At 48.0% G+C, this 22318-nt stretch overlaps 2 protein-coding genes across 7 annotated transcripts in view; one reads left to right on the top strand and one right to left on the bottom strand.

Annotated features, from left to right (window-relative positions):
• The first annotated feature begins 1673 nt into the window (after nucleotides 1-1673).
• Nucleotides 1674-13357, top strand: SERPINF1 (serpin family F member 1). 2 transcript variants are annotated; one of them, XM_014789705.2, is made up of 8 exons: nucleotides 1674-1749; nucleotides 5681-5772; nucleotides 7114-7312; nucleotides 7990-8145; nucleotides 8529-8732; nucleotides 9916-10058; nucleotides 11400-11610; nucleotides 12980-13357. In XM_014789705.2, the coding sequence occupies exons 2-8, from the start codon at nucleotides 5689-5691 to the stop codon at nucleotides 13228-13230; spliced, it is 1248 nt and encodes a 415-aa protein (XP_014645191.1). In that variant the 5' UTR covers nucleotides 1674-1749; nucleotides 5681-5688; the 3' UTR covers nucleotides 13231-13357. The 2 variants fall into 2 exon arrangements, with proteins under 2 accessions (XP_014645191.1, XP_087296782.1); XM_087440656.1 differs by lacking the exon at nucleotides 1674-1749 and adding an exon at nucleotides 4288-4419.
• A 377-nt stretch (nucleotides 13358-13734) lies between these two features.
• Nucleotides 13735-22318, bottom strand: part of SMYD4 (SET and MYND domain containing 4) — a 43125-nt gene continuing 34541 nt past the window's right edge. For 4 of the 5 annotated variants that reach the window (XM_004433305.3, XM_087440653.1, XM_087440652.1 and 1 more), the window contains 6 exons: nucleotides 20091-20273; nucleotides 19498-19661; nucleotides 18147-18279; nucleotides 16914-17030; nucleotides 16590-16713; nucleotides 13735-15470 (listed from right to left, as the gene is read on the bottom strand). In XM_004433305.3, the coding sequence (XP_004433362.1) occupies nucleotides 15317-15470; nucleotides 16590-16713; nucleotides 16914-17030; nucleotides 18147-18279; nucleotides 19498-19661; nucleotides 20091-20273 (875 nt within the window). In that variant the 3' untranslated portion in view covers nucleotides 13735-15316. The remainder of the gene's footprint in view (nucleotides 15471-16589; nucleotides 16714-16913; nucleotides 17031-18146; nucleotides 18280-19497; nucleotides 19662-20090; nucleotides 20274-22318) is intronic. The other variant, XM_087440650.1, reaches the window with a different exon arrangement.

Below are 22318 nucleotides of genomic sequence, written 5' to 3'. Positions count from 1 at the left end.
TAAATAAAAAGCCATTTAAAAAGGTTTTGCAAAAACAGACATTGTTTTTCACATTTAAATCTCTAATGTACCTAGAGTTAATTGTTGTGTATGGTGTGAGACAGGGATCCAATTTTAACTTGTCCACATAGATAGTCATGTCCTTCCCACATTTCTTGGCTTAGCTCATTCTTATTCACCCTTCAAGACTCAGTTTAGCTTCATATATTCCAACCGCACTGCCACAATCCCTTGCAGAGGAATGCAGTTCAATAGAAATACAATGCAAACCACATGTGTAATTTAAGATTTTCTAGTAGCCACATTAAAAAAGAAATAGGTGAAATTAATTTTAATAATATATTTTATTTAATCCAATATATGTAATCAGTGTAAAAATCATTGAGAAAGTTTACCTTATTTTTGTCATACTAAGTATTCAAAATCTGGTGTGTATTTTACACTTGCAGTAGATCACAGCTCAGTCCAGCCACATTTCGAGTGGCCACACGTGGCTAGTGGCTACTGCACTGGACAGTGCTGCTAGAGAGAATGCTACTGTCTATAGAGAATGTGCCGCCTTATATTGGGACAGCTGTTCTTCTATCAGCCTGTTATTAGCCAGTAAGTTTCTGGAGGGTGGGCACTAAGTCTTCACCTCTGTATCCCTTCTCCTCTGTGGACCTAGCGAGCACCTTGCATCGAGGGACTCAATTTCTTGTTGAAAGGATTGAAGTCTGACTGGTGACACACTCTTCCTTATATAAAGCTGAAACTGTCCCACTGGAAAGTTCTACCCAGGGACCCCAGCTCTGCTCCCTGGAGCCTCATATGTGTTGAGGTTCCCCTACAGTTTCTCTTCCTCAAGCTAAATATCCCAGAGTGCTCTCCTTTCCTTCTCTGAGCTCTCCTTCTCTGAATGACCATGGGCTTTTGGCCAGGACTCCTATCTGCCTAGAAAACGTTCTATTATATTCTCTAATTATTTCCTGTGTTGGTATTTTAGTTTCACAACCACACTGCAAGTTCCTAACCATCCCACAGGGAGCAGGGCTAGGTGTTCTGCTCTCCAGGTGACCTCTGTCATGTGTAGGCAGGTGCCAGGCACACCCTCGGCCTCATCTCAGTGCTAATGTTTATAGAACCTCTCATCATTTCTTCCTCTGGTCAGATATTTTCCCCACTGCCCTTCCTGATCTTCAGAAATCACAGAATTTCAGGCCTAAGAAGCACACACACATATCCCAATTCCGTACCTTCATTTTTAAGCCGAGGAAAGGGAGAAGCCATGAGAGTTGTCTTGCCCCAAACTTCAGTTAGTGCCAGAGCCAAGGACCAGGAAAAATCCAGATTCCCGGGACTGGGCCAGTGTTTTCTCTACCCCACCAGCCTGTCTCCCAGACCTCCTCCTGCAAGACTCTTCCTCAGTCCCGTCTCCCACCCAGGCTGGTCAGGGTGCCTCTGGGGTGGGACCACAGGCAGTGAGGAAGGCCAGGGCCCTAAAGGAAGGTCTGGTGGAGGAGTGGGGTGTGTGAATGAGTGTGTCTTTGGGGTGTGTTGCGGAAGGGCAGCAGTGGGTTAAAGTTAACATCGGACAATGATGCAATCACAGAATCCAAATTGAATGCAGGTCGCTTTAAGAAAGGAGTAGCTGTAATCTGAAGCCTGCTGGACGCTGGATTGGGAGGCAGCAGAAAAAGCTTTTGTGCTTGCAGGAGCCCCCTCAGTGTGCAGACCTAGGCTGGGCACGGAGCTGCAGCGCACTCACAGGTAAAGCAGCTCCCTGTCTGCTGTGTGTCTCAGGAGAAGACAGGAGAAGCTCCCCTGGGCTGGGGGGACTGGAGAAAGGCAGGAGTACTCCAGGGAGCAGAAAAGAGGGGTGCAAGGGAGAGGAGGTGGGGACACAGTAGGTCTTGCAGGTTGGGCCCCAGGGTGAGTAGATAAGAGAGGGCAGAGGGAGTTGGGGGTCGGACGGCCAGGAGCCAATTATCCCCAAACCCCACTGCACCACTAGGAGAAGAGGCTGGAAAGACTTTTGAATGAAGTGGGTGGGAAACAACGGAGGGGGGCTGTGGTGGGGAAGAAGCAGCCAGCTCAGCTGCTGGCTGAGGTCTGGGTAACACCTCACAGGGGCTCTGCAGCCTGAGGGAAGGAGGCTGTCCCGGAGCTGTGTCTCCACTGGGGCAGTTAGGGAGGCTGCCGGTCCTCCAGCCCAGCCTTGGCTTGGGTTCAGCTCCCTGCTATTTTTTCAAAATCAACTGGTGCTGATTTCAGAGGTAACTTCCCAACACTGCCAGGCAGCTGCCGGAGGGCTGGGATGGAGGACAGCTGGGTCCTTCTATCCAGCACCCACCGTTTTCTTTGGTCGAATTAGCTGCCAGTAAAAGCTGGGAGATCAATGGGGTTTTGGCCTCTTGCAAACAATGACTGCTATTTAGCCCAGCCAGTGTATGGGGTTTAGGGGCTCAGCTGCCAGTGGTGGAGAGGACGGCTGCCTGTACCCTTTCTGGTCCCTGGGGCAAGCCACAGCAAGGAGCTGGTCTGGGCCGAAGAAATACTGCAGGCTTCCCAGAAACCCCATCAGTCTGGCCCGTGCCTGTCTAGCAGGAGTTCAGCCCATAGACTGAGGGTGGGAGGGGAAGGGGGCCAGGGAGTTCAGTTCCTAGGGCTCCTCTTTCTGGGATTTGGGGGGGTGAAACTCATGGGCACCCTGGCCCAACGCAATCAGGTTCCAAGACTTCAGAAGGGACATTGCCTTGGAACTGGTGGGGTCCCCAGGGATGGGGTGGGCCGAAGGGGGGCCTTTGGAATCTCCCTCCCAGAGCCAGAGGAGAGGGCGGTGCCCTTCCCTGCACTGCCCATGAGCTTCACTGCCATGTGGCTTGAAGGCTGTGTGGTTCTGGGAGGAGGAGGAGGGATGGTGTTTGTCTCACAACTGGGTTTAATCTGAAACACATGTACTGGCTCAAATTTATCCTCCCAGCTTGAAGGCAAGATCACAAAATCCCAGTTCCGTGTGTCTCTTGATTTGGGCAATGTGGCAGAAAGTGAGGCCTGACCTTTGCCCAACAGGGAGGATCTCTACCTCCTCCCCATGCCCTCCCCCACCTGGTAGGGCAGGAGTCTGGCTTGGATACTGCCCTTTGGACAGGATGGCATCATTGTCTCTGTGCTCCTGGCCAGGCAATGGCTGCCTGCCCCCACCCAGAGAACACTCACCTCGGACAGGGCATTGAGTGTGCTCGGAGGGGCCTCCCATGCAGAGCCTTACTCTCTGCCCTCTCACTGCCCTTGTAGGGGGGGCTTTCAGTAATCTCTCCACTTCCCTCATCCCCAGGGCTTGTGGTGGAGGATTCAAAGAGGGGTCATTAACACTACATGTCCAGCTGTGGACCCATGTGCTTTTCCCCTGCCGGGGTCCCTCACCTCATCTTCAGTTCTCAGACCACCTGTATGGCAACAGTGATCACACGACCTGGGGCTCGGGCTCAGACTCTGTAGGGGCTCCTACAGACAAGGCCCCACATTCAAGTGCATTTGAATTGTGAACTTAGTTTCCTTAAACACTCTGTCAGGATGGCCCCCATCTCCTCCCTCCTATCTCAATTCCCTACCCTGGCCGGAGGGACTAGAGCTAATGGCTTTTTCTCTAGCCTTGCCGCCCATGCATCTCACGGAATTTTCAGTCTTCAATAAACGAGCCTCCGAGGCTCAGGCAAGGATGGCTCCTGCCAGCTCAGGGTGGGGCCGGCCTGGCAGTGAGCGCAGCTGTAAGCCTGGATGGTGTTAAGGTCTCTGTCTTGCACTATAGAAAGCTTTTCCTGTTGTCTCAACAGAAGATCTCTCCCTGAGCGGCAGGAGCAGCCGTGTGGAAGAGCCGCTGGCTGAGGCTCCAGGGTCCGTGGAGCTCACTCTGCGACACGAGCTCGGAAGGGGGTTGGGAGAGAAAGCCGGGCTGGTTCCCACCGGCAGGCCTGCTGTGAGCCGGGCCAGCTCAGAAGGCGATCTTTCCTTTTGTTGCCCTTCATGCTCAACAATGTTGTCCAGCGGATTATCAGACTTAATTCTAAGGACTTTGGCCAAAAATCACACACTGCACTCCAAACTTTCCTGTTTGTTCTGAGAAGTCAGAAAAGTATGTGTGTGTGCGTGCTGGGGGGAATGTTTATGGGTATATAGAAGGATAACGAAACAGCTCGAGACCCGTGGCCTGTGTGTATATTGCAAGGGAGACAGATTATAAATTCTTGACTTGGCAGTATGGATGGAGGGAGAACATGGACCAGCCACAGGTCCTGGTTGCTGAGACGTTGTTCCACTTTTTAACCAGGAGGCCTCTTGGAAGATCTTATCTGTGAACGCCCCCAGCTGCCTTCATCCCCCCCGACCTCCACATCCTGACTCCAGGGCTGAGCTCATAGACGCAGTGGATGCAGGAGGGTAAGGGATGGTGGAGCACATAGAGCCCTGGACCCAATTTCCCTTTTCCCTGTGGGCCAGGGGCCAGACCAGAGCCTGGTCAGAAGAGGCCACTGCTGGGGAGGTGAAGGCACTTGGGTGGTCTTACAAATAAGCAGACATAGTGGTTAAGTTTGGCACACTCTGCTTCAGTGGCCCGGGTGCATGGGTTTGCATGCCGGGCATGGACATACACCCCCTCATCAGCCATGCTGTGGCAGTGACCCACATACAAAATAGAGGAAGATTGGTGCGGACATTAGCTCAGGGTGAATCTTCCTCAGCAAAAAAAAAAAAAGAAAAAGAAAAAAGAAACGGGCTTGTTTAACCTGAAGGAAAGAAGGCTCTGGAGGTGTAAGAGCTATTTTCAAGCTGGTAGGGGGAAGAGGATCTGGCTCCCTGGGGAGAAGTGTGGCCCTGGGGTTCTAGCTGTAGAGAGATGCATTTTGGCTGAGGGATTGTTGGAGAGCTCCCTGGTCTCTGGCACTGTTAAGTGCTGTTAAGGCATTGTCTAACTTAATCCTCATCACAATAGGTAAGAACTATTTGGTTTCCATTTTATAAGAGAAGACATTGTGATTTAGAGAGCTCTTAAGACACAGAATTGAGATTTGAACCCAGGCTGTCGGACCCTAGACCCAGCACGCCTAACCACCAAGTGAGAGCTCTTGACACATAACTGCCTGAGAAGGGATAAGTCCCTGATGAGGCCACAGGTTCTAGGCCAGAGGAATTCAAGGAGAGAATTTAAGAACTTCTCGGGGATGACAGGGATTGGACCAGATGCCTCCCTTCTCCATTCTCTGTGACTCGACATCTGAGACTCAGGTTCTGCTCCCATTCTGTTACTAGACATTGCCCCAAACCCTATATAAGGAGCTGGTCAGATGCCACCAGGGAAAAGCCTCGGTTTGCATTCATACTAGACCACACTCCACACAGAGGAGCCACTGCTGCATTTTCACTCCCCTAGAACTTTAGGTTCGAAGGTGGGTCCCCTGACACAGACAATGGGATGAAAGCGCTAGCTTACCATGTGACTGTGGGACACGAGGCAGGTGGAGGGGTGGGGAGGACATTGCTGAGAGGGAGGGATCATCAAGCTGAAGGTCCACTTCCAGCCGGGGGAGGCTGGAGGGAAGGTGCCTGGTCCTGCCAAGCCTTCTGCTCCCTGCCCAGGGTGGCCTGGTGGTGCAGGTGGGCGGGTGAGGGAAGCAGCCTGCTGCCTCTTGCTCTCTTGCAGGCCCCAGGATGCAGGCCCTCATGCTACTCCTCTGGACTGGAGCCCTCCTCGGGCATGGAAGCTGCCAGAACGACGCTGGTGGCCTAGAGGAGGTCAGTGGGGGTGGGGGTGGGGGTGAGCTAGAGGTGTGGGGGGTGTCAGCTATTCCAGCCCCTCTGCAGCAGGCAGCATGCAGGGCAGGAGCTGGGCACCTAGGTCCCAGGCCAGGCCCTGGCTTTTATGTCTAGACAGGGAAAAACAGAGACAAAACAGGCAGTTTTGTTCTGCCTTTCAGAGAACACAGTGGGGACAAAAATAAGAACCAAAAAAGTGAAAAGCAAAAGCCCTCTAACAAGCCCAGGGCTGTCCCTCAGTGGAGACTTTTCTCATTACTTTGCATGACTGTGGGTCTCACCAAGTGGGTGGTGATCTTAGATATTAGTTCCAACACTGACCAGGGCACAGCAGAGATGTAAGATCATGGAAAGACCACTTTCCTGTCCAGAGAGAGCATAGTCGGGTTGCAAACGCAGATGCAGACCCTCAAGAGAAGCCTATGCTATGTGACAGTCGGGAGTCACTGTCACACGAGGGGCCAGGACAGCCAGGGCATAATGGCTGGAGCCCTGGACTTTGTTGTGAGTTCTGAGTTTGAATTCTCGCTCTACCCCTCACTAGCTTTGTGACCTCAGACAAGTCACTTTTACCTGAGTCTCTGTTATCTTATCTATAAAATGGGATTAAAAATTCCCATCCTTACAGGCCATCGTGGCCAGTCAGTTATTTGTCATCTACTGAACACCTACTCTGTAGGTGCTGGAGATGGGTGGAAATATAAGACTCAGTTCTCACCTTCAAGGAACTCAGTCTTTTGAGATATTAGTCTCTTGGGGTATCAGACAAATACATCAAGTGTGAAATGAAGTAACTCAAATGAAAGAACTAGCACAGAGCCTGGCACATGGTAGGTGGTTAATACATAAGTGGTAGTTGCCTCTGAAAAAAAGGTCAGAAAACCAAAAGGTTCCTTCAGATTGGGGCGATCAGGGAAAGTCTGTGGTGAAGGTGATATCTGAGCAGGGCCATGAAAGACAGGGGGGTTTGATCGGAGGTCCAGGTAGAGAGCTGGGAGCAGATGGGTAGCCTGGTCTGGCCTGAGAACAGGGTTTCTTGGGAAGGGGAACACCTCTCCTTTTTCTTTAATGTGTCACAGTCCTGAGGCTCACAGGTCACTAGTATTTAAACTTGGTCAGCTAATCTCTCTTCTGGGCTGCCTCTCCCCTGCAGAGAGCTCTTGCCTGATCAGGGAACACATCTCATTCCACCATGAGGTTATAAACATACCACACTCAGACAGGACGGCCCTGAGGGGCCAGCACAGCAATCCCACTCAAAGCAATGAGGAGACCAGCCACCCATTGCTCATCTCCACTGGTTCTTGTACTCAAATCCAGGGTTCCCCAGACCCCGACACCACAGGGGTGCCAGTGGAGGAGGAGGACCCCTTCTTCAAGGTCCCTGTGAACAAGCTGGCAGCGGCCATCTCCAACTTTGGCTATGACCTGTACCGCGTGAGATCCAGCATGAGCCCCACTGCCAACGTTCTCCTGTCCCCACTCAGCGTGGCCACGGCACTCTCTGCCCTTTCGCTGGGTGAGTTCTCCGATGCACAAAGCCCCAGAATCCTAGAGCTGCCATCTGGCCTCTGCATATATATGGCTCTCAAAGCCCTAGAGACCCTGCACCTCAGGGAGGGGCAAAGGGGCACTGAAAGACTGGCCCGGCAGGGTCCCGGTGCCTGCAAGTGGGAGCTCGAGGGCTATGCACACAGTTCTCCTCCTCCCCAGGAGGGTGCTGAGCACTGCTGACACGCAGGGGTGTGGCCTCGAGACCACTTAATGAAGTGGTGACTTTGATGCGCATCCATTCCTTAAACCAGCTTCTGCTGCTTGCGAGCCATTTGGCTGGGTTCTGGGGACATAACCGCACCAAAGCAGGCATGTCTCTGCTCTCACTTGGATCACAGCTGAGTTTACGGGCGGAAATTAACAAACAGGGAACTACAAACAGTCTGGTCAGTGCTGTGATGGGAGAAGCACAGGGACTGGTACCCCTCACTCCACCCTTCTCTCTCTCTAGGCCTGAGGCCCTCAGCCTACTTTAGGAAAACCTTTATTTCTCCCACTGCCTTCAAATTCCTTGCCCACCTAGAACGTCTCCAGTATCAGCAGACAAGACTGAGTACAGCATCCCTGTCCTGTCATGGGAGCTGACCTGATTCGGGCCCCGGTGGGCAGTTACTGAGGCTCACATCCTCATCTGTCTGGTAGGAGCGGAGCAGCGAACAGAGTCCACCATTCACCGGGCTCTCTACTATGACCTGATCAACAACCCAGACATCCACAGCACCTACAAGGACCTCCTTGCCTCCGTCACTGCCCCCGAGAAGAACCTCAAGAGTGCTTCCCGGATCATCTTTGAGAAGAGTGAGTGTGCTAGCGGGCTGCCTGAGGAGCGTGGGGCTCTAGGCTCTATGCAGGGGGGTTTCTTTCTAAACAGTAGATCATGTCTACCCAGGCCAGGCCTGGCACTGGTGGGCAGGAAGGGGCCCCGTGAGCCCAAAGAGGATCAGAAAGAGGAAGTGGGCTGAGGGAGACAGAGGAAGGGGTTGAGGGAGGGCCGTAACATGAAGAGAAACGGCAATGAGCAAAATCTGTTGTTCCCTGTCCAGTGCCTGGGGAAGTTGGCACAAAGTCCCAGCAAGTCACAGGGAGATGCTAGGCAGGAAGTCAGGGCCTGCTGAGTGGTAAACCAGAACCTAAGCCTGGCATGCTTTCAGAGTACACTAACCCTGCTCCATCTCTTCCAGAGCTGCGCATCAAATCCAGCTTTGTCGCACCACTGGAAAAGTCATATGGGTCCAGGCCCAAAATCCTGACCGGCAACCCTCGCGCAGACCTTCAGGAGCTTAACAACTGGGTGCAGGCCCAGACGAAAGGGAAAATCGCTAGGTCCACAAGGGAAGTGCCCAGTGAAATCAGCATTCTCCTTCTCGGTGTGGCTTACTTCAAGGGTGCGGGCTTCTCCATTTCTCTTTTGGCCAAGGGTGGATGGCGGGCGTCAGAGGGGGCCGGCAAAGGGGGGAAGTCAAAGCTTTACTTCAACACAAACCCAGCCGAAGCCAGAGGAGGACCTGAGAAATGCACTTGCCTGAGGGCTGTCTGCTTGTTATCAGATCTCAGTGCTTACAGAGTGTGAGAGGCTTGTGGAGAGACCAGCAGGGAGAAGAAAGCACTCACTCTTGTGCCCGTGTGGGCGGGCACTGTTAGATTTCTGGCTGGAGTCAGAAGAGGGTCCAAGCCCAGCTCTGCCTTCACTGGCTGTAGAGCCCTACACCAGCTTCATAGCCTCTCTGAGCCTATCTATCTTCTCATCTCTAACACGGGGACGGTAACTTACTTCAGAGGCACCCTGTCTACGTTGTCTCCCATCTTCACATCAACCCTAGCACTGTGCCCAGGACACAGCAGGTACTCCATAAACCGTTGTTAGTTCTCTACCAATATTCTTCTAGGCTGTGGCAATGTGGCCAAGACCATTCTATGGGCCCAGTGTGAGGCCAGCCCCATTCACATAAGCCTTGAGTGGGATTCTGGGCAACCTCCCTTAAAACGCTTTATAACCATTTATCAGGCAGTGGCAAGAGTGGACGCCTAAACTCTTAGAGGAAAGCCCTACTGAAGCACTGATCTCCAGGGAGTGAAAGAAGCAGTTACAGACCAGCAGGTTAGAGGCCACGTTAAACTAAGGGAGCTTGGTCATCACCTCGCTGTGTGAGCCACTTCCCTCTCTGAGCTTCAGGGCTTTTTCAGCTCGGAGAGGGGTGAGGAGATGATGTCGAGGTCCCTTCCAGCTCTGACCTCCTTTGATTCTATCTCCGGATACATTGCTGTGGAAGTGTGCACCAGTTTACTTTTCTCCCAGGCTGTCACAGAACCCGTATAGTCCAGGTGGTCAAATCAGTAAAATCAACATATTTCCTTCTGAGTTTACTTACGGAAGGTATCGAGGATCCTGGAAATACTGTGGCCCAGACTGCACATTCTGAAGTAGAGCTATTCCGATGTGTCAGGGCCTCTGACGACTAAGATTCCTTTAGCTGGGCAATTTTCAACGACATGCTTTGGCCTCACAGCACGGTCCCAATGCCTTTCTGGTCTCCTGGGGCTCAGGACACTCCATTTGTTTCATTCCAGGGCAGTGGGTAACAAAGTTTGACTCCAGAAAGACTTCCCTCAAGGATTTCTACTTGGATGAGGAGAGGACCGTGACAGTCCCCATGATGTCAGACCCGAAGGCCATTATACGCTATGGCTTAGATTCTGATCTCAACTGCAAGGTCTGTAGGGGCAGGGTGAGTGGTGGGTGTGGGAAGAGAACAAAGACAGGCAGGATGGTGCAGTGGAAATAGAATGACCTTTGAGATCTGACAGCTGTCTAAATTTTACCTGCTGTGTAACTTTCAGCAAGTTAACAGCTTCTCTGAGCCTTTCTTCTTAAAATGAAAGGGAGTAGTTACCAAAACTTATCTTTTCAGGGTTTGTTGCAAGGATTAATAAGGTAATGTGAAAGGAGTCCTCTAGATCAGGCACTCAAATGTTGGTGTTTTCTTGTCTTTTCTTTCCTTCCTTCTTTCTCTCTTTCTTCTTTTTTGGGGGGGAGAACTTTATTTTTTGTGAGGAAGATTAGCCCTGAGCTAACATCCATTGCCAATCTTCCTCTTTTTGCTGAAGAAGATTGGCCCTGGGCTAACATCCGTGCCCATCTTCCTCTGCTTTATATGGGACACCTCCATAGCATGGCTTGACAAGCGGTGTGTCAGTCTGCGCCCGGGATCTGAGCCTGTGAACCCCGGGCCCCTGAAGCGGAGCGTGCAAACTTAACTGCTATGCCACCCGGCCGGCCCCAAGAGAACTTTTATTTCTAGAATTCAAAGCCAAACTTTTCAAAAACTGTCACACACTCCAAACTGCTGGACACACTCCAAACTGCTGGCATTCTAACATACACCTGACTTCTTTTAATGCTAAGTCAGTAATTCTTAACCTTTTTCTTTGGGAATCTGACAAAATGCCTGAAACACTCAGACATGCCACGTAAGCACACACATGCATTTTTGTATATGACTTCAGGGGCTGTTGGGACCCCTGACGACGCCATTTGTCCCATGGACCTTAGGCTAAGAACCTCTGCTCAAATGACCTGTTTCATTGTTGCTTCTGTGCCCAATGCCCCCACTTCTAGTCCAGGGCTCTGTACATTTAGTAACTGTTGGCAGACAAACCTTGAGAGAAAACACATACGTTGAATTCAATTTTAGCTCCTTGGAACCACAAAAGAAAATTCTTTTAGCAGATAACTTTAGTTGGTATTAGGCTGAGGTAAGAAAAGACAACAGCCTACTTTTGGAAGGAACATCAAAGAAAATTCTTTTAGCAGATAACTTTAGTTGGTATTAGGCTGAGGTAAGAAAAGACAACAGCCTACTTTTGGAAGGAACATCAATAGACGTCTTGCTGCCAGAAAGCAATAGCCTAGAGGGACAATTGTGAAATAGATTAGGGGCTGGGGATAGCACAGTCAGGGCCCTATCACGGGAGAGAAGGCAGCTTGGGGTGTGTGTTATCCCTAGGCTCTTGGGCTCCAAAGAACTAACCCATGTGCTTCCTCCCTGTTTCAGATTGCCCAGCTGCCCTTGACTGGAAGCATGAGTATCATCTTCTTCCTGCCTCAGATAGTGACCCAGAACTTGACCATGATAGAAGAGAGCCTCACCTCTGAGTTCATTCATGACATAGACCGAGAACTGAAGTCTGTGCAAGCGGTCCTGACTATCCCCAAGCTGAAGCTGAGTTACGAAGGCGAAGTCACTAAGTCTCTGCAGGAGATGAGTATGTTTGCAAGACCCCTTTGTTCTTGGGGTGCGTGGGGTTGAGTCTTTGAACCTTCCACCTTGCTAAGCAGAACTCAAGGGCTCCATGGCCTTGTAGGAGGCCATGGATGATCCCTTAATTTTATTTATTTATTTATTTATTTATTTATTTATTTATTTATTTATTTAATTTATTTTTTGTGAGGAAGATCAGCCCTGAGCTGACATCCCTGCTAATCCTCCTCTTTTTGCTGAGGAAGACCGGCTCTGAGCTAACATCTATTGCCCATCCTCCTCCTTTTTTTTTTCCCCAAAGCCCCAGTAGATAGTTGTATGTCATAGTTGCACATCCTTCTAGTTGCTGTATGTGGGACACGGCCTCAGCATGGCCGGAGAAACGGTGCGTCGGTGCGTGCTCGGGATCTGAACCCGGGCCGCCGGTAGCGGAGCGCGCGCACTTAACCGCTAAGCCACGGGGCCGGCCAGATCCCTTAATTTTAATAGTGCTCGGTGTGGGGGGAGATTGAACTGCCTTCCTTATCAGACTCATTCCTCAGCCCCATGAGCATACATCCTATAACAGTAACTCAGAACACTGCCTCTAAGACAGCACTGTTGACCTGGTTTCTGATCTTTTTTTTTTTTGTGAGGAAGATCAGCCCTGAGCTAACATCTGATGCCACTCCTCTTTTTTTTTTCTATTGATGTTTTAATAGTTTTTAACATTGTGAAATTTTGGGTTGTACATTTTTGTTTGTCCATCACCATATATATGACTCCCTTCACCCCTTGTGCCTACCCCCCACCCCCATTGCCCCTGGTAACCACAATACAGTTTTCTCTGTCCATGTGTTGGTTTATAGTCCACATATGAGTGAGATCATACAGTGTCTTTCTCTTTCTGGCTTAGTTCACTTAACATAATACGCTCCAGGCCCATCCATGTTGTTGTAAATGGGATGATTTTGTCTTTTTTTATGGCTGGCCACTCCTCTTTTTCCCAAGGAAGATGGGGCCTGTGCCCATCTTCCTATATTTTATACGGGACACCGCCACAGCATGGCCTGACAAGCGGTGCGTCAGTGCGCGCCCGGGATCTGAACCTGTGAACCCTGGGCCACTGAAGCGGAGCACACGCACTTAACTGCTACACCACAGGGCCAGCCCCTGGTTTCTGATCTTAACCTCACTTGCTGTATGCTCTTGGGCAAGTCTCTTAACCCTTAACCAGCCCAGAGCTCTACATACCTCATGGAAGGTCCAAGTGGTGTTCCAATCCCAGCTTACTTGCCTTCTTGAGAATCAGGATTTAAGAATTAGGATTGTATTCTTCCTTTGGGTGTTGGACAAGGCAGGGTTTTAATGGAAATCTCTCTCAATCTCTGCAGAGCTGCAATCCTTGTTTGATTCACCAGACTTTAGCAAGATCACAGGCAAACCTCTCAAACTCACTCAAGTGGAACATCGCACTGGCCTCGAGTGGAATGAGGATGGGGCAGGCACCAACCCCAGCCCAGGGCCCCACCTCACCTTCCCCCTAGACTATCACCTTAACCAACCTTTCATCTTTGTACTGAGGGACACGGACACAGGGGCCCTTCTCTTCATAGGCAAAATTCTGGACCCCAGGGGCACTTAATGCTCCACTTTATGTTCAAGTACCCTAGATGAAGAAAACCCCAGGAGGATGGCAGATTATATATTATGTGAAGGCTGCCCCTATAATGTTTCAATGTATACTTTTCAATAAAAGTGCTTTATCCTCATCTTTTGTTACACTGTTTCTCCTCCTATTTTGAGCTATGTTAAGTTTAATATGAAGATAAATAGCCCTTCAGGAATCTGCTGGTCCTGTAATTACAGCTTGGGTGTATCTAAACTCTGCAGAGAGTCACCATGTATGAGAACCTTTAGTTATCCGCACTGCATAATACAGGGACTGATTCTCTGCTCTGGGAGTATTTATGTACTAGGACCACTAATGCCCCCAGGAGGGCATCTCCTGCCCCCACAATCGGTGGAGCACACTCTTACACAAACCAGACTTTAGGTTTTAATGCAGGTACAGATATTGCCCAGTCAGGCAAATGTCACCTGACAACATAGGATAACACACGGACAGATAAGGGAGATAATTTGTAACTTCAGGAAATAATTCTTTATTTTACAAAGCACTTAAAGAACGCTCTCGAGTACACATTAAATTGGACCTGATATGTAAAAATTCCAAACATATTCTTTCTAAGGAAGTATGCCTATTTTACAGAGTACAACAGGACCTCTTTTAGGAACATGAAACATGCCAAGTGTTTGGAACAGAGAAACTATAGAATTGTCCACAGCTCAAAATTTTTCTACTTGAAAAAGTTAGCTCTACCAAAAAATCTCATTGGCTATTGCCTTGCCACCGTGAGTTAGTAGAAAGGAGGATAAATGAGATTCTGCCTGTTCTTCATTCAAGAGTTTGAATGCGAACTGTGTTCCGAACACTCGGCTTCCTGAAAAGCTACTGCCAGGCATCTTCAGGGCTATTCGTTTCTCGACTATAATGCCGTGGCAACCAATGGGCATGTCTTGGGTCTGGCAATGCCCAGCCCCTCAGCATCCTCTGAAGTTTTTCCCCATTCTCAATACTCATACCATCTATATTTCATTTGCCAGCTTGGGGAGATCTGGTAGAAAAAAGTAGTCTCTTTTCAGGCTTGCTAATAAACAGAACTCTGAAAGGAGGCACGTGTGTTATGAAGTCACTGCTAACGAGCTTAATTTTAGTAGTGTTTGGTCATGAGTCTGCCAAGAGTATAGATTAAAGCCGGGTAATAAGGACTGAAAAAACGGTAGAAAACAAATTGAGAGTTGCCATCCTAGGAAGAACCTGCCCAACAATAAGATGGCCCCATATTTATTTCTCTATTCACAATTTACACTCTACCAGTTTTAACAAAGGATTTGAGGAAGCTAGATATCATAAGTGAAACTGTGTCTCTAGAGGTATGGATTTCTCCTCACTGATTTCTTGCTTTATAATTATTTTTCTTTTTTTCTTTTTTTTTTTTTAAAGATTTTATTTATTCATTTTTTTCCCCCCAAAGCCCCAGTAGATAGTTGTATGTCATAGGTTCACATCCTTCTAGTTGCTGTACGTGGGACTCGGCCTCGGGTTGGACGGAGAAGTGGTGCCTTGGGGCGTGCCCGGGATCCGAACCCCGGCCGCCAGCATCAGAGTGCGCGCACTTAACCGCTAAGCCACGGAGCCGGCCCTATAATTATTTTTCAATTACAATACAACTACTAAGAGTGTAAGTTCCCACTGGAGTGGTGCACAACATTTCATTACTACTAGAAACCATAGGAATGTTCCAGGGAAAGAGACTATCATCATTTAGTAAGGTGGCGTCTAGCCAAAACCCCAGGCTAACATCCAGATGCCTGCAGATCAGCTAAAATCCTTTTAAAGGGATTAGGCTCTCCAGATCCTAGTTTCAAGTCTTTTCTGAGTACTGGGAGTTTTTATTGGAGGGCAGTTAACTATTGCGAGGAACATTCATCACAATAGGTGAGCCTCTCGCCAACTGCAGTGATTTTGAGTCCCCCACCCTTCATACACTAGGCCTGTGACTGTCAGGCAAGTCCTGTATTTCCTGGCGACAACTCAGCAGCAGCAGAACCTCTTTAACTCATCCCACATGGGCTCCTTTCCTGTGGTTCAAAGTCCCCTTGGGATCCTACACCGAAGGTCCCACAGGGACAGGCGGCAAATCCAATAAACAGGATTTCATCTTTTGTAGCTCCTGGATCTCATCATTCCAAGGGCCATAGTGCACCAACAGAACCTTTTCTGCCTTTCGTATTGTGTTCAGAGCTTCGGGCACTGCAAACCTGCACCAAAGGACGTAAGAGGAGTGAATCCACTCATTCAGTCAAGCACACGTTAACTGAGGGCCTACTATGCCCCGGAAGAATATGAAGTAGATCATTTTTGTCCTCAAGGATCTTACAATCTAGAAGGGCAGATAAGACACTTTCACAAACACAACGCAAGGCAGAGTTTGAGAACAAAGTTATGAAAAAAAGTATAAAGATTCCAGGATCCTGAGAAACAGGCAAATCTCAAAGCATTAATCTGATATTTACTCAGGAGTCTTCATCTCAGGGTAACCAAGTCCCCCTGTGACCTAACTTTGCAGTCCTTTTCTCTCTCTGACCAAATGGACTGCCTCTGTGTCTCGGGTCTCAGGTCCACCACCATTCATAATCTTAGGATCAAGCTTCAAACACTTTCTCACACCTATGTATACCAGTGGCAGCTCTATCAAGGCTGGAGGTATTCCATCTAGAAATACTGAAATTAGGGCCTCCCAGTGATCTCAGTTGCAAAAGTGGATGAGGTATCAACTCACCAGCCCTACTGTTCACTCCTTCTCACCTTTAAAGCAGGGTTTCTCAACCTTGACACTACTGACATTTTGGGCTAGATAATTCTTACCCGTAGTGGGCTGTCCTGTGCATTGTAGGATGTTTAGCAGCATCTCTGGCCTCCACCCTGAGTCATGACAATCGAAAATGTCTCCAGACATTGACAAATGTCCCCTGGGGGCAAAATCACTCATGGCTGAAAACAAGGGCTTTAAAAGGAATAGGACTAGGGAGAAGGAAGAGCGCCCGGAGTTGAGGGTGCTGAGAATGGAGCACGAGGGAGGTGGCTAACGGTGAGGACTGAGAAGAACCGCTATGATGGCGGGTGTGGGGCCGCTTGGCAAGCTCTCCCTCAGAAACTCCCTTCAGAGCTAAGAGCTTTCCTATATCTCTCAGGAGGAAATTCTAACGCTTCAAGTTCGTCAGTAAAACAGAAGGAAAGGATCTCTCCAAAAGGGGAAATAAAGAAGTTTCAACATGCTCAAAAGCACCACAGAAAAAGAGTAATACACAGAAGAGCCTAGTAAAAGACAGAAGAGTGTGTGGCCTGGCGAAGTGCTAGGAAGCAAGAGAAAGACTTACCCATTGAAAAAGATTTGGGCCAGTTTGAAGAGCTCATGGCCCATTTCAACACTGGATGGCCCATGGCGAACCTTAACCACTTGGAGACTCTTCTGTAGATGAGTAGCTGACTTTTGCCAGTCCCCTGCAAAGAAAGAAAAATCTGGTTCCAGAAAAGAACCACAATAAACTTTGGATGAACATTTTCAGGGTTAGGAAAGCTAAATGGAAGGGAGAGCAGCCTCAGTTGAAAGACTGAGATAACCAACCAGATGAGGCCAGGGTCATGACCAAACACACAAGGCAGACTTGTCTCTTGGAGCAGAAAATGAAGACACGTCATACCTAAGGCAGCGTAGGCCTGGGCCAGGTCATCCTCGATTTCTCCCACCACGCTGTGTTCTGCTGACAGGAAGCTCTCAGCATCCTGCTGGCACCCCAACAACAGCTGAATGGCTTGCTCTATCAATTCAAAGGAAAGTGGCCTCATTACAGACACAAACCTAGTCCTAGAAATGAGAACTTGGCTCTTAAATTCTACATTGGCTGGGCTGAATGTGGAAACCCCACAATGTCTCCTTGGGTTGTGACCAACCCATGATGTTTGTTCCAATAAAGCTGTTGTTCTGGGGCCGGCCCCGTGGCATAGCGGTTAAGTGCACGCGCTCCACTGCTGGCGGCCCGGGTTCGGATCCCGGGCGCACACCGACGCACCGCTTGTCAGGCCATGCTGAGGCCGCCTCCCACATAAAGTAGAGGAAGGTGGGCACGGATGTTAGCTCAGGGCCAGTCTTCCTCAGCAAAAAGAGGAGGACTGGCAGATGTTAGCTCAGGGCTGATCTTCCTCACAAAAAAAGAAAGAAGAAAATTAAAAAAAAAAAAAAAAGCTGGTGTTCTCTTATGTTTTCTCTTTGAATAGAAAAAGGTGCTAGATGAGGCCTCCCCACATTTACTCTGTGTTCCCAACTTTAGTTTGAAGTGGGACGACTACATTTCATTTATGGCCATTTTTTCTCTTGACTCAGAAATCTAAGCTAAAGGTTGACTTTTCATCAAGTAGGGTAAATAACTTCCCACAACGTCAAGCTCTAAGGCAGAGTGTTCAAGGGTAATGAGGAGTTGCACAACTCCCTCTCTGGAAAAAGCAGGATACTTATATCCATTGGGCACCTGTCCCACCGCTCTCTAGAAGAGAGATGAGGCTCTGATGGGGGCAGAACAACCTCTCTAGGAAATTAGGTCACTAGGTTCTGGAACTAAAATAAATGACACTGAACTTCTGGATCTGCACACAGATCGTGGATGTCAGAGATAACCCTTTAGTCGTCATGGGGGACTTGAACTCAGCTATCTGATGCACAAGAGAACAACAGCTTCAGTCATCTGGCCCTTTTGCAAGGACACCAAACTGAGCTGGTTGGGGTTTGGTCTCACTGGCCTACACAGCCATCTTGTGGCTGGCGTGGGGATAATTCAATTCAGTTCTTCAATCATCACTGAGTATCTGTGAGTCCAAGGTGATCTCAGGATGAATAAAGGAAAAGGGGCTGGAGGACCAAAGCAGGGAGCCAGTCTCACCTAGCTTGCCATTTCTGAGAAGCTTCCGGGCCATCCCAACCTGCTGTTGAAGGTCTTGTAACCGAGAGACTAGATGATCCCTGCTGACTGATTCCATACAAGATGTGTTGCCACAGCTCAGCACATCATCACCCTGTGGAAGTCAGTTTTGTCTTTATTCCTGTACCAGAGTTGGTTAGCAACACTGCACGTGCTTATTACATTATAGGATCGCGCCATAGCTTCTGACCCTATGGGGGAAAGAGACTCCTGCAATAACACCATGACCAAAGCCTGACTGAACCTGGCTTGACAACAGCAAATCTAAGGAAAGCAGCAGCCGATCCCACCCTGGGATTTAATTTTTGCAACCAAATTTAAACTGGTATAGTCCACAATTTATTTCCGTCTTTACAACCCCTCTCTTAGCTCTCTTTGGAGCCAGGACTTTGGATGACAGACACATTTCTAGTGGTTATGAAAAAGCCATAAAAAAACCAACAGGAAAAGATGCAAGGTGAGGCCTCCCTACATATGACCCAGGATTTACACTTCAGCTTTCCCACACAGCCAGCTCTACATTCCATTTATGGTTCCCTAAGAAAACTGTATCCTCTGGCAGAGGAGAAAATCTCTGAGGTGGACATTTGTTGTTTTTCAGACACCTGTATCTATTCGGCAGTAGTAACCTGATTTCTCCTGAGGATCCTCTCCCACCCTCCCATAGTCAGTACCTGGACGCTAAGAGGGTGGGCACGTGGCTCAGATCTGGCCCATTCCTCGGGCCCAAATGGCCGGAGGAAAACTATGTGACTCTTGATTTTCCTCCAGCCACAGGTATGGGGTCAACGAAACACAACAAAATTTTTGCCCAGCCTGCTGTTAGAGTAGCACATGGTTTTATCCTCCTGGACTGGGAGGATATGAGGCTGGAGCTGCTGGCAGCTGTCTTACCCCCACAAGAGGGAAGGGCTAACAGAGAAAATGGAACTGAGGGAGGCAGACAGAAAAATGGGATCTCGGTGACATTATCTGAGCCCCTGGATCAAGTTGTATCTGAAGTACTCCCTTCCTGGGACCTTTTAGTGATTTACTTGAGCAAATAAATTCTCACTCTTTTTTTTCCTGCTTAAATCAGTTTAGGTTGGATTTTCTGTTATTTTGCAAGAGAAAGATTTCTAAATTCAATCTTTCCCTGCAGTTCCTGTGGAGGGGTAATCAATGTGTGGGGAAGATGGGCTGAAAGGGAAGAGAGAGTACTGCTCTCAGCACCTATACGCCCTGATGGCTTCCTCCTAAAGATTTGTGGCCTTTGGGCTGGACAACTGACTGGCAGGGGAAGTGGAGAAGAGAAAGGAGAAGAGAGATTCACCTGCATGAGCGCTCTGCAACTGCGACAACAGAATGCTTCCCACCTGGGCCCTGCCGTGGCTCTGTGCTTCTCATGTTGACAAGCTGGGCAGGTGCAGTCAAAGAAATACTGAGACCTCAGCTTCCGCTGCCTCTCAGCAACACCCATCCTGCTCTCATGAGGCCCTGCGAGAGAACACACTTGGCCAATATTTAAAGCGCGAGAGTGAAGCACTACTTCAAGAACTTTAGGTTAGCAGAGGGTCTGGTCAACTACTGATCCTGTGACAGGTACCCTTTACTCAAACATTTGTGGAACTAGACACAGAAATAAGCTTCCAAGTTGCAGGGACAGGAGGAGCAAGAAGCCAAAAGTCGTTCCTACTCCATTTTTGGAACAGGAAGTTTATGGGGGTTAAGCAGTGAGATACATGATAGTTTCGACACAATGGGGCCTAGTAAGGAGGCCTTTTTTTTTGCTTAAATGTGCACTGCCTCTTCCAGGAAACAAATCCTGGACAGGTGAAGGCACTTGCCCCATGGTCTGCTCATTCTAACTCACCCTGTCCCTTTTTTGCTGGAGAAGGTGGGCAGCACTGAGGAGGGATGGCTCACCATAGCAGTGGAGAATCTCTTGCCCTTTTCTAATCTGCTGTGATGCCCGAATGGTGGCGACAGTGCCAACGAAAGACACACTGGTGTTGGGGCTGCAGGAATGGTTCAGGAGACTGACAACAGGGAAGAGGCCTGTGGCAAGGCGTACCTGCCTGCAGTCGGTAATGATGTCCTCTTTAGATCCTGAAAGCGCAAGAGGAAAAAGGAAAAATGTGTCAGGACATTAATCCTGGCCTCGCCATCCGTTCCTCAGAAGATGAGCTGGGCAATCAGGCCTGTAGCCCATCTGAGTCATAGCTCCACAGCCGGATCCAACATAAATCAGATGGAACATGACTCACAGCAAACTCTGGTCCCCAGGAAGCAAAGCGAACGAATACAGAAAAAGTCCACCAGAATCCTGGAACCTAACCACTGTGTCTCAATACCACAAAAAACCCAGAGATTAGAATTTATAAAAAATAATAAAAAAGGAATTATCAGTAGGGAGCTTTCTAGATAGACAGTTTCATAATGTTCAGAGGACACAGAAACCAGACTACCTGTTGAGGTTATTTCCCAAAGACTTTTTTATAGTCCAAATGCTTTGGTTTAACTGATCTTTGATTGGTTAATAGAACAAATAATCTAATTACTATCCCAAACTAAATAGGTTTATAATATATTTTTAAAAATCAATATTCCTTATGTTTACCTGTTCATTCTGCCCTTTGTCCCAACTTTATGGGAAATCCAGCAGCAGTAGTTATTGAAAAAAACTCTCTGGACTAGCCCTATTCGAGACACTCTCATGTCCCAAACAATCTCTTCTTTGAAACACAATTAACCAGCAATTTAACTACACGATTGAAAATTAGGAAGGAGAGAAGAAAAAGGCCTCTAAGCAATGAGGCTATTTCTGCACCAAAGCTCATGCACTTATATTCATATATGAATCTTTGTACTCTTGTGCAGGCCTTCTCGCTCTTATCTTAGCCACAGATCTAAATGGCTTGGTTCTTCAGTCTCTCAGCCTATAACAGTCCAGAAACAGAACTAATAAGAGGCAAGTTTTCTGAAAGTTGCAAAAGAGACAGGTGACAGACTGGAGAAGGAGGCAGAAAACTTATATAACAACAGCCCTAGGGCAGACAAAAACATTAGCACCACTCAAGTTTTACTATGACTATAGCATACTTAACCAGGGATTCCTAAACTGACAGCATGCTCTCACAGGTTTTTGTGACAGCCATACATATCTTAGGAGTATGCACAACAGAGAGAGCCTTGGGCATCCAGAAACACTTAAACTGCGTTCAGTAGCCTCGGTTTAAGCATGAGGAAATCATATTTCCAACAAAACTGGTTAAAATATGAAAAATACTGGTACTTAAAGAGAAACCTTCAGTTTTCTGGAAAACCGAAAAACCATCAGATAATTTTGGTACCACTGTATAAGATGCCAGGAATCTCAATACACCAATTACCAAAGAGATAAAGCAGTTTAGGTACAAACATAATGAATAAAGAAAATATGAACCAGCATGTGAAAATGTTCTAGAAAGGAAAACATTAAATATAGGAATAATGTCTCTCTGCAGAAAATTCTGTTATCTGTTGCTATGGAGGACAAGAAGAGAAGAAGTAAACAAAATTCACAGGGAATCCAAATGACTCAATTTTAGTCAACAATTCTACAAATTGTATTGAAATCTTTCATCAGAGCTTCTCCTTGGTGCTTATCTGATTTTAGTTTCCTCTCCTTTCTCCTCCCTTGTCTAAGGCCTACTTTCTGGTAGATGCACTAATGAGCAGTGAAAATGCTAAAAGGTAGGCAGCAGGAAGGAGCAGTACAGGGCATGAACAGTTTGTAGTCTGAATAATCAGCCTCTGCATAATTAAAAGTTGACTTGCATTCCCAACTACTGATAACTGGCAATCTATATTAGAACAGTTGCTAAAATTTTCCCAGAAAAAATGATCACAATACAGTGAGTAATGTCAGCTTCGTGAATTATTTATAGATTATCCTCTAACAGAAGAAGGCCCAGGAACTGAGTGGGGTATTTATGTCCGAGCTGAGTTTCTCTCTAATTATTTCTAAAAAATTAAGTATTGACTTAAAAAATTATTCAATATTTTGCATTAGTCATCTATTAGTAGAGATAACAGAAAGTGGGAATATGCATGTACCTAATTAACCAAATTTAATATGTGACATTTTGTCCATAAAACAAAAGAAAAAAGGA

The sequence above is a fragment of the Ceratotherium simum genome, chromosome 16, assembly GCF_057802395.1.
Source record: "Ceratotherium simum simum isolate JZ-2026a chromosome 16, ASM5780239v1, whole genome shotgun sequence".
Lineage (NCBI taxonomy): Eukaryota > Metazoa > Chordata > Mammalia > Perissodactyla > Rhinocerotidae > Ceratotherium > Ceratotherium simum.
Note: the sequence above shows the minus strand (reverse complement) of the source record. Positions and strands in the feature narration are given on the sequence as shown.